The sequence below is a fragment of the Thalassophryne amazonica genome, chromosome 6, assembly GCF_902500255.1.
Source record: "Thalassophryne amazonica chromosome 6, fThaAma1.1, whole genome shotgun sequence".
Taxonomy (NCBI): Eukaryota; Metazoa; Chordata; class Actinopteri; order Batrachoidiformes; family Batrachoididae; genus Thalassophryne; species Thalassophryne amazonica.
In genome coordinates this window covers 21,236,866-21,252,183 of record NC_047108.1, presented here as the reverse complement: position 1 = coordinate 21,252,183, position 15,318 = coordinate 21,236,866, and the positions used below count along the sequence as shown (strand labels likewise).

At 43.5% G+C, this 15,318-nt stretch overlaps 1 protein-coding gene across 1 annotated transcript in view; it reads right to left on the bottom strand.

Annotated features, from left to right (window-relative positions):
• The window catches only part of LOC117511945 (myosin-7B-like), a 239,631-nt gene that overhangs the window by 85,795 nt on the left and 138,518 nt on the right, over positions 1–15,318 (bottom strand). The window contains exons 23-25 of the mRNA XM_034171880.1: positions 14,890–15,132; positions 7,995–8,171; positions 7,771–7,916 (exon numbers count right to left, since the gene is read on the bottom strand). Coding sequence (XP_034027771.1) covers positions 7,771–7,916; positions 7,995–8,171; positions 14,890–15,132 — 566 coding nt within the window. The remainder of the gene's footprint in view (positions 1–7,770; positions 7,917–7,994; positions 8,172–14,889; positions 15,133–15,318) is intronic.

Sequence of the window (15,318 nt, the reverse complement as noted above, 5' to 3'; positions counted from 1 at the left end):
GTCAGCATAAGATCGCGTCGGCTTTCTTGCTGAGCCACTTGTCCTGATTGCGGTGCAGTTAATGCTGAACAGTTCTTCTGGTATTAATGAAGGCTTCCTTCTTGGATGTAGAGGAAGGATCACTGAGGAGGTCTCTGTGAAGTCTGTGCTTTTCCTCAAGCAGGGCTTGGAGTTATTGTTGTCATCGAACCAGTCCTGGTGCTGGCGGGTGACAGGGCCTGAGGCAGCAGCATAGACATTGTCACGGAGACTCTCCCATTCTGCCTCGACATCTGCATGTAGGTCTGGGTTTGGTGATTGTCACTTGCTGTTGAGCTCCTCAACCAGTTTCTGCTTGATGTCTTCGCACTTACGTCTGGAGACATTGAGTCGTTTGGGCACCTTGACGCCTTGTGGTCTCCTGAGAGGCTAAATTCAAATATTCATCTTGGAGATGAGCAGGCGGTGATCCGCACCACACATGGTCTTTGTGACTCTCATGTCCTGCCTGTCCTGCTACCTGACAATGATGTAGTCTATCAGATGCCAGTGCTTGGAGCGTGGGTGCATCCAGGACGTCTTGTTACAATTGGGTAGGCGAAAGATAGAGTTGGTGATGAGAAGCCTATGTGCAGCGCAGGTTTCCAGCAGTAGTAGCCCATTGCTGTTGTAGTTCCCTACACCGTTTCTCCCCAGGACTCCCTCCCATGACGAGTGGTCTCTGCCAACTCTGGCGTTGAAGTCAGCAGAAAAAAATAGGCAAAAATTTAATAAGAAAAATTATAGGCCAATATCAAATCTATAATTTTGCTCTAAAATTTTGGAAAAAGTGGTTTCATGACTACCTTTTTGAGCCACGGCAGTCTGCTTTTAGAAAATATCATTCCACAGAGACAGCTCTCACTAAAGTAGTGAATGATCTTCTGCTTGCAATGGATTTGGACAGCACTACAGTTCTGGTGCTGTTAGATCTTAGTGCTGCATTTTATACCACGGATCATCATATTCTACTCGATAGGCTGAAGAATCATTTTGGGATTACTGGAAGTGCCCTGGCGTGGCTGACGTCATACCTGTCCAGTCGTTCTCATTGTGTTTTGTACAATAACACTACCTCTAACCTTAGTGACATGAAATTTGGGGTTCCACAGGGATCTGTCTTTGGCTCCCTGCTTTTCTCCCTTTATATATCACCTCTTTGGCATATACTGCGGCGTTTTGGGATTGCCTTTCATTGTTATGCTGATGATACTCAATTGTACATGCCAATAACTGCTGGTAATCTCACTCACATAAAATCCTTAGAAGATGCATCAGTAAGAAGGTGGATGTCTAGTAACTTCCTACTCTTAAATTCTGATAAGACTGAAATGATGGTTCTTGGTCCAGCGAGACATCGGCATCAATTTGACCAGCTACTCCTTGGCCTGGGTTTGTGTGTCATACATCACACGGACAAGGTGAGGAACCTTGGGGTAATTTTTGATCCTACGTTGTCCTTTGACCATTACATTAGAGATATTACGAGGACTGCTTTCTTCCATCTGCGAAATATAGCTAAGAATCGTCCCATCCTTTCTATGGCTGATGCTGAGACCCCGATTCATGCATTTGTCTCTTCTAGTTTGGATTACTGCAACATTTTATTTTCTGGGTTGCCACAGTCCAGAATCAGTGGTCTTCAATTGGTTCAAAATGTTGCTGCCAGACTTTTGACATGAAGCAGAAAGTTTGACCACATTACACCCATTTTGGCATCTCTTCACTGGCTTCCTGTCTCTGAAATCAGATTTTAACGTCCTGCTACTGGCCTATAAAATTGTTCACAGACTGGCACCATCCTATTTGGCTGATCTATTTAAACCCTATGTACCAGCTTTGTGTTCACAGGACGCAGGTTTACTTTGTGTCACTAGGGTGAATGCAAAGTCTGTGGGAAATAGAGCCTTCTCTTATCATGCCCCGGTCCTGTGGAATGCTCTCCCTGCGTTAGTGAGGCAGTCGACTTTGAAGTCGCGATTGAAGATGCATTTGTTTTCTATTTTATATATGATTAACATATTGTTTTACTCACTTATCACTCACTCATCTTCAACCGCTTATCCGAGATGGGGTCACCGGGGCAACAGCTCTAGCAGGGGACCCCAGACTTCCTGTGCCACATTGACCAGCTCTGACTGGCGGATCCTGAGGCATTCCCAGGCCAGTGTGTAGATATAATCTTTCCACCTAGTCCTGGGTCTTCCCCAGGGGTCTCCTCCCAGGTTGACGTGCCTGGAACATCTCCCTAGGAAGGCACCCAGGAGGCATCCTTACCAGATGCCCGAACCACCTCAGCTGCCTCCTTTCAACGCGAAGGAGCAGTGGCTCTACTCCGAACTCCCCATGGAAGAGCAAACTTCTCACTCTATCCCTAAGGGAGACACCAGCCACCCTTCTAAGAAAGCCCATTTCAGCTGCTTGTACACGCGATCTAGTTCTTTTGGTCATGACCCAACCCTCATGACCATAGGTGAAAGTAGGAACAAAGATTGAAAAGTAGATCGAGAGCTTCACCTTTTGGCTCAGCTCTCTTTTTGTCACAACAGTATGGTAGAATGAATGCAACACCACCCCTGCTGCGCGGATTCTCCGGCCAATCTCACGCTCCATTGTCCCCTCATTTGTCAACAAGACCCCGAGGTACTTGAACTTGGGGTAAGACTGTATTCCCTACCCGGAGTAGGCAATTTCCTGCTGATCCTCATCCCGGCCGCTTCACACTTGGCTGTGAACCGATCCAGTGATTGTTGGAGGTCACTGGCTGATGAAGCCAACAGGACCACATTATCTGCAAAAAGCAGTGATGAGACTCTGAGCCCACCAAACTGGAAACCCTCCTCCCCCGACTGCACCTCAATATCCTGTCCATGAATATCACAAACAAGATTGGTGACAAGGTGCAGCCCTGGTGGGACCAACCCCCACCGGAATCAAGTCCGACTAACTTACCAAGCACCCGAACACAGTGCTTTGTGAGTACAGAGATTGGATGGCCCTGAGATGGAACCCCCTCACTCCATACTCCCGCAGCACCTACCACAGTATCTCCCGGGGTACCCATTCATATGCCTTCTCCAAGTCCACAAAACATGTAGACTGGATGAGCATACGCCCGGGCTCTCTCCAGGATCCTTGTGAGAGTGAAGAGCTGGTCGGTTGTTCCACGACAAGGATGGAACCCTCACTGTTCCTCTTCAATCAGAGGTTTGACTATCGGCTGAATCCTCCTTTCCAGCACCCTGGAGTAGACTTTACCAAGGAGGCTGAGTAGTGTGATGCCCCTGTAGTTGGCACACACTCTTGAAAATCCTCCATCAGCTTCCAGCTCTATCCCTACTATAGAGGGCACTTATGTCTGATGCAGGAGTTCCTCAAAATGTTCCTTCCAGTGCCAGATTACATCCTCAGTTGAGGTCAACAGAGTCCCATCCTTACTGTAGACAGCTTCGTTGGTTCCCCATTTACCCCTCCTGAGGTCCCTCACGGCCTGTCAGAAGCACTTTGATGCCGACCGAAAGTCCTTCTCCACGGTTGTTCTGAACTTCTCCCACACCCACTGCTTTCCCTCCCACACCACAGAGGCTGATGCCCTTTGGGCCTGTCGGTACCTTGCAACTGCCTCTGGAGTCCTCCGAGATAACATATCCCAGAAGGACTCCTTCATCAGTCAGAGTTCTGATATTGTTTTACTATGCTTTTTATGCTTTTTACTTTTTTACTTTTTATTATGCTTTTAATCTTTTAATTATGCTCTTTGATCTTTTGGTTTAATTTGTTGTTGTTCTTTTTTGTGAAGCGCCTTGAGGCGACGCTGTCGTGATTTGGTGCTCTATAAGTTCAATAAATTGAATTGAATTGAATCAGGAATGTAAAGACTTTGGTCTTTGTTCTCCTGCAAAGATTTTGGCATCACCCAGCATCTCTGTCCAGCAACCTCATGATTCCATAAGATCTTCCCAGGTGCCTTTGGATCTCAAAGGCCAAGGACCCAGAGACATGAGCGCCACTGCTGAGATCATTGAATGTTTCGACAAGTTCAACACTTTCACCACATACAGAAACACTTCTGATGGATGAATCCAAGAAGTCACTGAAAACCTGGTTCCTCACTCAGCTTCCCAAATGGTGCAATCATTGTATCTATTGGTTCTACAAAAATCACACCATTTCCAAAGTCAAGGTCAGGTAAAGTTTCTGGTCCAACAAGGCCACCAAAGCTTCTGCTTTCTACAACTACACTCAACACTCAATCCATACAAGTACTGAAGTGTGTAGGATCCAGAATGTATCTCTTTTGAACACCAAGATTCAGTGCTTCCACTCCACACAGCACTCACAGTACCTGTGCAGAGGCACTTATCACGTTCACAAGCCTGTGAATTCTCTGGATGTCCCAGAAACCAGCTCGCTCAACTGAATCAAATGGTCTGTGAACATCAACACAGGCTGCAAAGAAGCACTGTTGATATTTATTGCTATATTGGGCAGTGATGGTCAAGTGGTTAAAGCAGTGGACTTATAACGAGGGATCCTTGATTCAAATCCCAATCAGACAGGAAAATCACTGATGACCTTTGGCAAAGATCTTCAGTTTGCAAGTTGCTCCCAGTGTGCATTTGAGCACCTTAGATGGCAGCACCCTGACATCAGTGTGTGTGTGTGTGTGAAGCATCACTGTAAAGTGCCACAAGCATAAAATCACTCTTTGTCTATTTATCATATTTGCTCTTTCAAGTGTGTGGTCAGTAGTTGAGTTTTTGAATGTGAACCTCTCTGAGTAACTGCAACTCAGTCCTGTTAAGAATATTCCCTGTGAGCACCTCTTCTGACCCACACAGCAGTGTCACAACCTTGTCATTTTTGCAATCACCCTATCTTGTGAGACAACAAGTCCTTTCTTCAAGACCATAGGCATGATATCGGTCTCCCAGATTGAAACAAAGACTGATGGCAATGGCAGGAGAACAGCACCTCCTGGTCAACCTCAGTTCCAGTACTGTAGATTGCTGCAACTTTTGCTGCCCTCAGCCTTTTCCATAGTTTGTGCAATCTCGCCAACATTTGGTGACTGAAGAATCAGCCACCAGAATCTTGGTACTTAAGCAACCACATTTCAGAGAGTGTTCAGGAAAAAACTCCTTCAGGTGTTTTTTTTGTTGTTGTTTTTTATTGTAGGATGAAACTGCAAGCAGACCATTCTCAGAGGGGTGATCATCTGCTCTAGCCAAACTACCAATAACAATTTGACAAAAAGAACAACAAAGAATTTTCAAACTTGTAAGACAGAGAAGATGCAACTAAGCATCGAGTTACTCATGAAGTCCAGTGCACATATTAACCACTGATGGTAGGTCACCTGACCCCAGATCCCCTTGCAAATGACTATGAGTCCTTTGGATGATAATCAGGCTGTCCTCAAACTTGAAGCACCTCCTCCTGTGGACACTAGCCATGCTAATACAATCCTCAGAAACTTAGGTCTGGTTGCAGAAGAACTCCCACACTCCATTTGGCTCACCTGCTGCATACATGTCCTCAAGTCCTCCAGCCAGATTGCTTGTGAGTTTCCTCAAACCGCTTGATCCAGAAGTCTGGCCAGATTTAATTTTGGTAAATGAACAGATGTCAGTCTGTAAGACTTCAAGCACATCCTTAAGGATAGTGTGGAAACAAAAGAATAAATATTGTTTTTCTGTTAACTAAATGTTCTGTTTGACCGCTTGTGACCCCACGCTCAGTATGCAAAAACATCTTCAGCTTTACAGCATCTGATTGACCCCTGGGTAACATCTGATAAAGTCATCCCTTGAGCCTTATCACACAGATGACCTCTGAGTGACACAAACTGCTACAAGCTGAAATTACTCTACACAGTGATCAATCACAAGACAGAAGAAAAGGCACTGTCTTAAATAAAGATATTTTCACAGTGGGACTTTGTTCACAACCTTCAAGTGACCTCTAATCAGCACATGATGAAAAGACATTCTCTCAGATGAAAGGCACTCTTTGATCACCACAGTGCTGTGAACCACAAACACTGTGACAAAATCCATCATTCTTATAGATGGACAATCATTTAGCTCTTCAGGTGGGACTGACGCTGTATGTGCAACTGCCCACACGACCCCCACCCCAACCCGGACATGTGCATAAAAGCACAGCCCAGAGAGTCCCACTTCACACTGTTCCACTCAGAGCAAACTGTTTGATACAGTGTCCGAGCCTGTTATTTTGACAAATGGTCAATGTCTTGACTCTTTCTTTCCACAGACAGCCTGAAAATCCTTTTTCCTCCGCAATAATATTTTTCAGTAAGACAGGTGATGTGTGCAAAAATATATTAAATAAAAAATAAGAACTGAAAATGGCAACAGTGATTATGCTGTGTGAATTACTATTGTCAGCACTTAGTGTATGAAGAGATAAATGTAAGGGGTCACTTCATAAAAGTAGGTACAAATGTTACTCCATATGCATGTAAACCATATGTGCATATGTGTGAAGAAAATATATATTATTAAAAAAACACCACAAGAAAAAACTAAGAAATAAAGGTGTAAAAACCAAAGGCAATTTAGTTTTAAAAAGTAGAAAACAAACCAGATAGGAACATGTATGAGGGTGTAAAATGAGAAGGTAACTTGTTTTTTTAAATAGAAAACAAAGAAAGTCAAAACATAAACGTGAAAAATATAAAACCAAAGTATTAAAAAAAAAATAAAAGCATGCACCTGCATGCTTTGAATTAGAAGAGTCCCATGACTCAAATCTGGATATTCCCAGAACTTGTGGACTTTCCTAAAAGTGTCCAGAATTTTGGGACTTTCTTACAAATGTCCAAAACTTTGGGACTTTCTTAAAGGCTGACACAGATATATTAATGGTGTAGTGTTACTGTGTTTAACGGGTTGGTCTGTAGGTGTGGAAAACTAGAATCCGACCAGAATAAAAGGCGGATGCACACCAGTGTTAGTTTAGAGCTACCATCTGCCGCTCCTGCTCTGCCATTTTAATGCATACACTTTATTTCTACACATCGAATAAACACATTTATGGATAAATGTAGATTTGGGGTCACTAGGTGGTGCTGGGTTGGTAGGGCAGGCTGTGGTACAGCAGTGTGCCGTGGCCCCCCACGGGAGTCTACCACCTGCCGTTCGTGCCCTGTTTTCAATACAACACTGTATTCTTGCTCACTTGATTTTTGAACAGACCAAAAAATTCATACGACAAACTTGCTTGCCAAATAGTCAGGTGGGTGTGTTGTACCCCTCACCACATAGTCTCCATGATACATTCAGCTGAGAGTTGGGAGCCATGCGCTTATGTGTCGGTCGGACAATTTCAATGAGATTCCGCATGAAAAAGTTGTCGCCTATTCACCTGTTTTGGTGCAGTTTTGTGTCTCCGCCTCCGCTCCAGCAGTCATGCCCTAGTGAGATATAAAACTAAGGAAGCCACAAGTCTGTGATCAGAATTCACAAACTGGGCCCAAGGTTTTTTAAAATACATTTTGAAATGAAAAAGAAGACGGCAGAATTTCAGAAATACTGACAGAACATAATGTTTTGTTTGGTAACATAGTGATTCATAAAAAGAAAATTGAGTGTTGTGTGGTTGGAGTGACAGCAGGGTGTCTCAGAGCAGCAGGTGTCCTGAAGAAGTCAGAAAAAGTGCAGGTAGTTCTCCTGGCCTCTGAGAAGAAGCGAACCTGACACGAGCTTAAAGAATGTCTTCCACACCTACTTTTTCAGTCTGTCCTCCAGCTGTTCTTTGTGGTTCTCCAGGTCCCTCACAGAGTCCATGGACAGCTTCAGATCTCCCTCCATCTTACGTTTGATTCGTTCCAAATCCACCCGAACCTTCTTTTCCTGCTCCAGAGCAGCTTCCACCTATAGGGAGGATGGAGCGGTGCAGATTATTCTCTTAGTTCCAGCAGGTGGTTGGACCTTGGATTGAACTTTTCTTACATTGTCTGCTTGCTGCTCAAGGCGAGTCTTGGCCTTGGCCAGCATGGTGACCTTGTCCTCCTGAGTCTGGAGGTCTTTTAGAGCCTGCTGATGAGCCTCTTGTAGAGCAGCATTCTCTCGGCTGAGCGTTGCAATTGACTCGTCCTGGACACACATTTCCTGGGACAAGTTCTTCACCTGAACACAAGTTCATTTGTAATGAAACCTGAAACTTATTTGGCAGAGATTTTGTCATTTCAACTGCATTTTGCTGGTTATGCTATCGCAACTCTGTCAAAAGCACAACTTGTCTTTTTGATCCAACACTGGCTAAACTGCTTAAAGACCTGTGGGCTACACTTGGGCCCACTATGACAACAATTAGTAACCTGTTACTAAAGTCAGGTTCTGTTCCTACAAGTTTTAAATCTGCAGTGATCAAACCTATTCTTAGTCTTTTTGCTTATCGATTCCCTTATGGGTCCTTCAGAGCAGCTGTTGTTTTTGAGGGTGTTTATCGAGAAAATGATCATTCCACTACACGCTGATTACAGACCCTGCAGCCGGTCTGTAATCAACCGTTTCTGCAACGCGACTCCACTTCGAAGCGTGAACCAATGAAGCAATGCTTCGATCCGCTGGCTCGTTGGTTCTTTGATTCGCTGCTCTTCAGAAGCGGCAAGTCCACTTCTTAACCCCTCTCAAAGCCATTAAAATATGCCAATCGTGAGTCACTTTTGTGTGGATTAAAGTCACTAACTGGGACTCTTGTCTTGTAGTGAAGAAACAAGAATCGTCCTCCGTTCCGTTGGCACAGCTCCAAGCGCTGCGTGGCTCTCTGCTGAGACAGAGTCCGGTCGGAGTTAATAACTTCAAAATGAATTGCCGCTTTAAATAAAATGACACTTCTTTCCAAATGCTGTAATACAGACAATAAACTACAATCAACTAAAACATTTTTTTCCTCCCAAAATGAGACGCCCTGCATTCTTTATGAATTACATCCTGACGTGCAGCACAGCCGGCTGCAAGAGCTCAGCTCAGATGTATGGAAAGACATTCATGCCAATAATGTCTAAAAGGAAATGCTTTTGACAAAATCTACCGATTTTGTTTATTTCCATTTATGTCCAGAGATCAGGGATCCACCATGTAGAGTTTATTATGTCAAGAGTTTAAGGATCCAGTGACCAATTTCACATTTATTTACTTTAAAACTCAATAAAATGTTGTTGACATAGAAAACCTGTAAAGCCCACGTTTAGTACACAGAAAATTCACAAGAGGTATCGATAAGGGAATTGATAAGGAATCAGATCGATAAGCGGAATCGATAATGGTATCGATATCGATAAAATCTTATTAATATCTATCCCTAGGTCAGACATTGCGATATTTTGGAATTACTTTTCATTGCTATGCCGATGACACTCAGTTGTACCAGTGGATCACTGCAGATAATCTCACACCTGCAGTTGTGGTCGGATGTTTATGTACACTCATCATGGGCATGAATGTCATGGTCATTTTGGGCTTTTAATGATCAGTCTTTGAACTGTAATTTTGCCAGGGTGGAATGATTGTACAACAAACATCATTAATGACTCTAAAAACAAGAATTGGGTGCGCAGATTTGACGGACGTAAGAAAATCATCGGTGTTTATTTATTTCTGTCTGTCTGTCCACAGGATTACATCAAAACTACTTCATAGATATGACATCACAATGTAAAACCAAGATCCAGAAGACACTGTTTTGTTTCAGCTCGTGAATTAAATATCAGACTGTAACATCCTGATCAGTCGGACTGTTCTGGATGAGCGTGCAGTTATTGTGTTGTGGAATCTGGATCCAGGTAAAGTCCGGGTCACGATGTGAATCACATATCCTTTATTTTGAGTCCTCATCAACTCTTGGCAGATGTCAGAAATCTCAGATTGCTGTTGTTTTAGCATTAATTCCATCAGTTCAGCATCAGCTAACTCGCTCGTACACCTTCCTCCACATTCTGCCCCGGCGACCCCTGGTTTTTTCTGGTCTGTTGTCTGGCATACTCACAGTTATTTCCTTATGTCTGCTGCTGGCTCTGTTCCCTCTTTTATACAGTAGTGTTCAGAATAATAGTAGTGCTATGTGACTAAAAAGATTAATCCAGGTTTTGAGTATATTTCTTATTGTTACATAGGAAACAAGGTACCAGTAGATTCTGTAGATTCTCACAAATCCAACAAGACCAAGCATTCATGATATGCACACTCTTAAGGCTATGAAATTGGGCTATTAGTAAAAAAATGTAGAAAAGGGGGGTGTTCACAATAATAGTAGTGTGGCATTCAGTCAGTGAGTTTGTCAAGTTTGTGGAACAAACAGGTGTGAATCAGGTGTCCCCTATTTAAGGATGAAGCCAGCACCTGTTGAACATGCTTTTCTCTTTGAAAGCCTGAGGACAATGGGACGTTCAAGACATTGATCAGAAGAACAGCGTAGTTTGATTAAAAAGTTGATTGGAGAGGGGAAACCTTATACGCAGGTGGAAAAAATTATAGGCTGTTCATCTACAATGATCTCCAATGCTTTAGAATGGACAAAAAAAACAGAGACGCGTGGAAGAAAATGGAAAACAACCATCAAAATGGATAGAAGAATAACCAGAATGGCAACGGCTCACCCACTGATCAGCTCCAGGATGATCAAAGACAGTCTGGAGTTACCTGTAAGTGCTGTGACAGTTAGAAGACGCCTGTGTGAAGCTAATTTATTTGCAAGAATCCCCCGCAAAGTCCCTCTGTTAAATAAAAGACGTGCAGAAGAGGTTACAATTTGCCAAAGAACACATCAACTGGCCTGAAGAGAAATGGAGGAATATTTTGTTGACTGATGAGAGTAAAATTGTTCTTTTTGGGTCCAAGGGCCGCAGTCAGTTTGTGAGACGACCCCCAAACTCTGAATTCAAGCTACAGTTCACAGTGAAGACAGTGAAGCATGGTGGTGCAAGCATCATGATATGGGCATGTTTCTCCTACTATGGTGTTGGGCCTATATATCGCATACCAGGTATCATGGATCAGTTTGGATATGTCAAAAGGACATGCCCTTGAAATGGGTGTTTCAACAAGACAATGACCCCAAGCACACTAGTAAACGAGCAAAATCTTGGTTCCAAACCAACAACATTAATGCCTCGTAGATGTGAATAAATCATGTAAAACTGTGGTTATACAACTAAATGCTAGTTTAGTGATTCACAGGATTGCTAAAAAAGCAGTTTGAACATAATAGTTTTGAGTTTGTAGCATCAACAGCAGATGCTACTATTATTGTGAACACCCCCTTTTCTACTTTTTTTTTTACTAATAGCCCAATTTCATAGCCTTAAGAGTGTGCATATCATGAATGCTTGAATATCATGTACTCTAGGGCGCATGCGCACGCAGCGACCAGCAGCGTGAAAGTGGCACCTCTGAGTGAATGTTGATGTATGTTTTAAATGTTGGTTTATGGTTCTAAAGTGCCAGCTTTGATTGTTTTATGAAGAGTGTTTCCAAGTGTGGAGATCAATCATGGATCTGAGGCAGTTTGTCGTGTTGGAGACTTTTATGTGGTTGCTGTTAGCAAGTCTTAGCTTGGCAGTCAGCCAAGCTAGGATGCAGTATGCACAGAAGGAGCTGTTGGAATTAAAGTCTTTCAGCCAGATCAGAAGGTCTGACGTCCTGCGGGACATACCAGACTTTCTACTGAGACCTCTCCCTCATACCTGTGCAGGATCAACGTTTAAAGGGAGAAAAAGAGGCAAGCGAGGAGGCGTTAAACAGCGCTTCAAGAGACAGCAGCTAAGATGGATTCCTCTACCCTCTGTCATTCTGGGAAATGTTTGCTCACTGAGGAATAAACTTGACGAGTTACAGGGCAACACTCATTTCCAAAAGGATTTTAAAGACTCCTGTATCCTGGCGTTCTCTGAGACTTGGCTCACGGAATGGGACTGAGACACCGATCTGGCTGTGGGGGACTTTGGTGCACCCATTCGACTGGACTGGGACCCTGAAGTTACGGGGAAAAGGCAAGGAGGAGGAGTCTGTGTGTACATCAATAAGAGGTACTGTACATCTGTAACTGTCAGGGCCCATAGCTGTACGCCCGACATTGAGCTCCGGTGTGTATCCTTGCGCCCCTTCTATTTGCCCCGTGAGTTCCCCAACTGTTTCTGTGTATTGTGTACATTCACCCCAAAGCAAACGCTGTGTCAGCATGTAGCACTATATTTGAAACAGTGCAGAAAATGCAGTCTATTTCCCCCGATGCACCAATGCTCTTAATGGGAGACTTCAACCAGACGTCTCTCAAAAAGACACTACCGAATTTCCACCAATATGTCTCCTGTCCCACCAGGCGGGATAAGACGCTGGACCTATGTTAAGGGTCTATCAAAGACGCGTATAAATCCATAAATCCACAATGCTTCCCCCGCTTGGACTGGCGGACCACAACTGCGTGCATCTTATTCCAACATATAAAAATATGTTGCGAAGAGAAAAGGTTGAGACAAAGGAGGTGAAAGTGTGGACTGAGGACTCTATACAATGCCTCCAAGAATGTTTTAAGTGCACAAATTGGGATGTGTTTAAAAGCTCCTGCGACAGTCTTGATGAGCTAACAGACGTCTGTTGTTCTTATGCAACATTCTGCAGGGATATGATTATACCTGTGAAAACAATAAGGATGTATCCCAACAACAAACCCTGGGTTACTAGGGCAGTTAAAGGTGCCTTGGACAAAAGAAATTGGGCTTTTAAACAGGGAAGTGTGACAGCTCAAAAAGAAGCTACCAGTGAACTTAGAGCTGAAATTGCTAAAGCAAGAAGAGCCCATACAGCCAAATTGGAGGAGGATGTGGCTGCTAACAGGATGGGCTCTGCATGGTCTAGCATGAAAACCACTGTAGGCCAGGGGGGCACTAAGAATAAGAGCCATCTGTGGTTGGAAGCTTTTAGCTCTGACACTGAGTTAGCCAGTGCTTTTAACAGTTTTTATAACCGTTTTAACACTGTGGATTTTAACTCTGAGATTCAGGAACTGAAGGATGAGCTTGTGGACACTCAGCACTTTAATATTGAACTAAAAGATGTAGAAAAAGCCTTTTACAAAATTAAAGTTAACAAAAGTCCAGGTCCTGACAGAGTGTGTGGGCGTCTGTTAAAGACGTGCATCAGTACTCAGCCCTATCTTTCATTCAATTTTTAATATGTCTTTGAAGGAACAAACTATTGCAAAAATATGGAACGAAGCTGATATAGTCCCTGTCCCCAAATCTAGTTGCCCAAAGACCTTGAATGAATATAGGCCTGTTGCACTTACATCAATTGTAATGAAAATCTTTGAAAAATTTGTACGAACTGAAATCTTACAGTTGGTGGAGGGGGAGCTTGACCCTTTACAGTTTGCATACAGGCCGCACAGGGGAGTTGAGGATGCCACAGCCACTTTATTGAATCTTGTTTTGAACCACCTGGATGGGCACAGAGCCCATGCCAGGCTTTTATTTGTGGATTTTACCTCAGCTTTTAACACCATCCAGCCCCATATTTTAACTAATATGCTTTTAGATCAATTTAACTTGAGTAAGAATCTAGTGGGGTGGATTCTGAACTTTTTATCTGACAGGACACAGAGAGTGAGAGTCAATGGTGTTTTATCTGATCCTGTTTGCACTTCCACTGGTTCACCACAAGGGTGTGTTCTTTCACCACTGCTGTATATTTTGTATACAAATGTGTCAAAGCAAGTATGAGAACAGATTCATTTTAAAATATGCAGATGACTGTCATTGTGAGCTTGCTGAAGGATGGGGAAAGTGGCCATGGGCCGATTGTCAATGACTTTGTTGAGTGGTATGAGGCCTCTCACCTCATATTAAATGTGTCCAAAACCAAGGACATGGTCATGGACTTCAGGAAGAGTGGTCAAATTCATAGCATGACCACCTCAATCAAAGGTGAGACTGTGGGGCAGATCACCACATACAAATACCTGGGAACTGTAATTGACTCTGGACTGACCTTTGTAGCCAACTGCAAGGAAGTCTTCAAGAAAGGACAGCAGCGCCTGTACTGTCTCAGGAAACGTCTGTTTTTAATGTTGATCGAACTCTTATATCCTTGTTCTATCGTGCTTTTATTGAGTCCATTTTATCATTTTCTTTAGTGGCTTGGTTTGGGTCATTATCTATGACGAACAGGAAGTCTCTAAACAAGATAGTTACATGGGTGAGTAAGCTGATTGGGCAACCACAGCTGAGCCTAGACTCACTGTACATCAGACAGTTACAGCGGCTCGGCTCTAGTATCAGCCAGGACCAACCCCACCCTCTGAACTCTCTGTTTGTGCTCCTGCCGTCTGCTCAGAGATTTTCTGTTCCAAAATGTAGAAGAAAGTGATTTAAAAACAGTTTTGTTCCTGCAGCAATATCTGTGCTAAACAAAAATCTGCACCACTAAGAACAATTGACTCTGAACACTTTAAGTCCTGGTTTGTTTTTACTGTTTATTTATTCATGTTGTATTGTATGAGTGCATGGTTTGGGGATGCCTCTCTCTTCTGAACTGCAAACCTAATTTACCCGCGGGTACGAATAAAGGAACCTAACCTAATCTAACCTAATGCTTGGTCTTGTTGGATTTGTGAGAATCTACTGAATCTACTGGTACCTTGTTTCCCATGTAACAATAAGAAATATACTCAAAACCTGGATTAATCTTTTTAGTCACATAGCACTACTATTATTCTGAACACTACTGTATGTCACTGCGCTCTGTGTGCGTCTGTTTGGAATCGAGCTGCGGTATTGATCGTTTTAAAAAAACCACTATGTTCTAACAGGTTTATACAGATGAATCATTGTGTGCTCCTGATGTGCACCTTGTTCTCCGTGTCGTGCCTCTCCTTCTCCACTTTAGCCAGCGTCATCTCCAGGTCGTCCACATCTCTCTTCAGCGACACCGCTTCTTCCTCCAGCTGCCGTTTCTTGGACATCAGTGTGGCGCTCATCTCCTCCTCTTCCTCTAGTCGCTCCTGGAGCTCCTTCAGCTTTGATTCCAGACTGATTTTGGACTGTATCAGCTGATTGCAGCGGTCCTCTGCATTGGTCAGGTTGTCCTGTTCCTGGATTAACACCACAAATGAAAGTGATGGAACAAAAAAAAAAACCTCAATTGGACACAGAGATACCTAGAAAAGTGTGCACTCTGAGTGTCAGTGTTCATCGAGGCTAAGCTCCTTTTGCAGGGTTTAGGTTTTAAACAGGCTGGCGATGGATATTACAGACGGAATTCCTTCTGCACGGTCTGA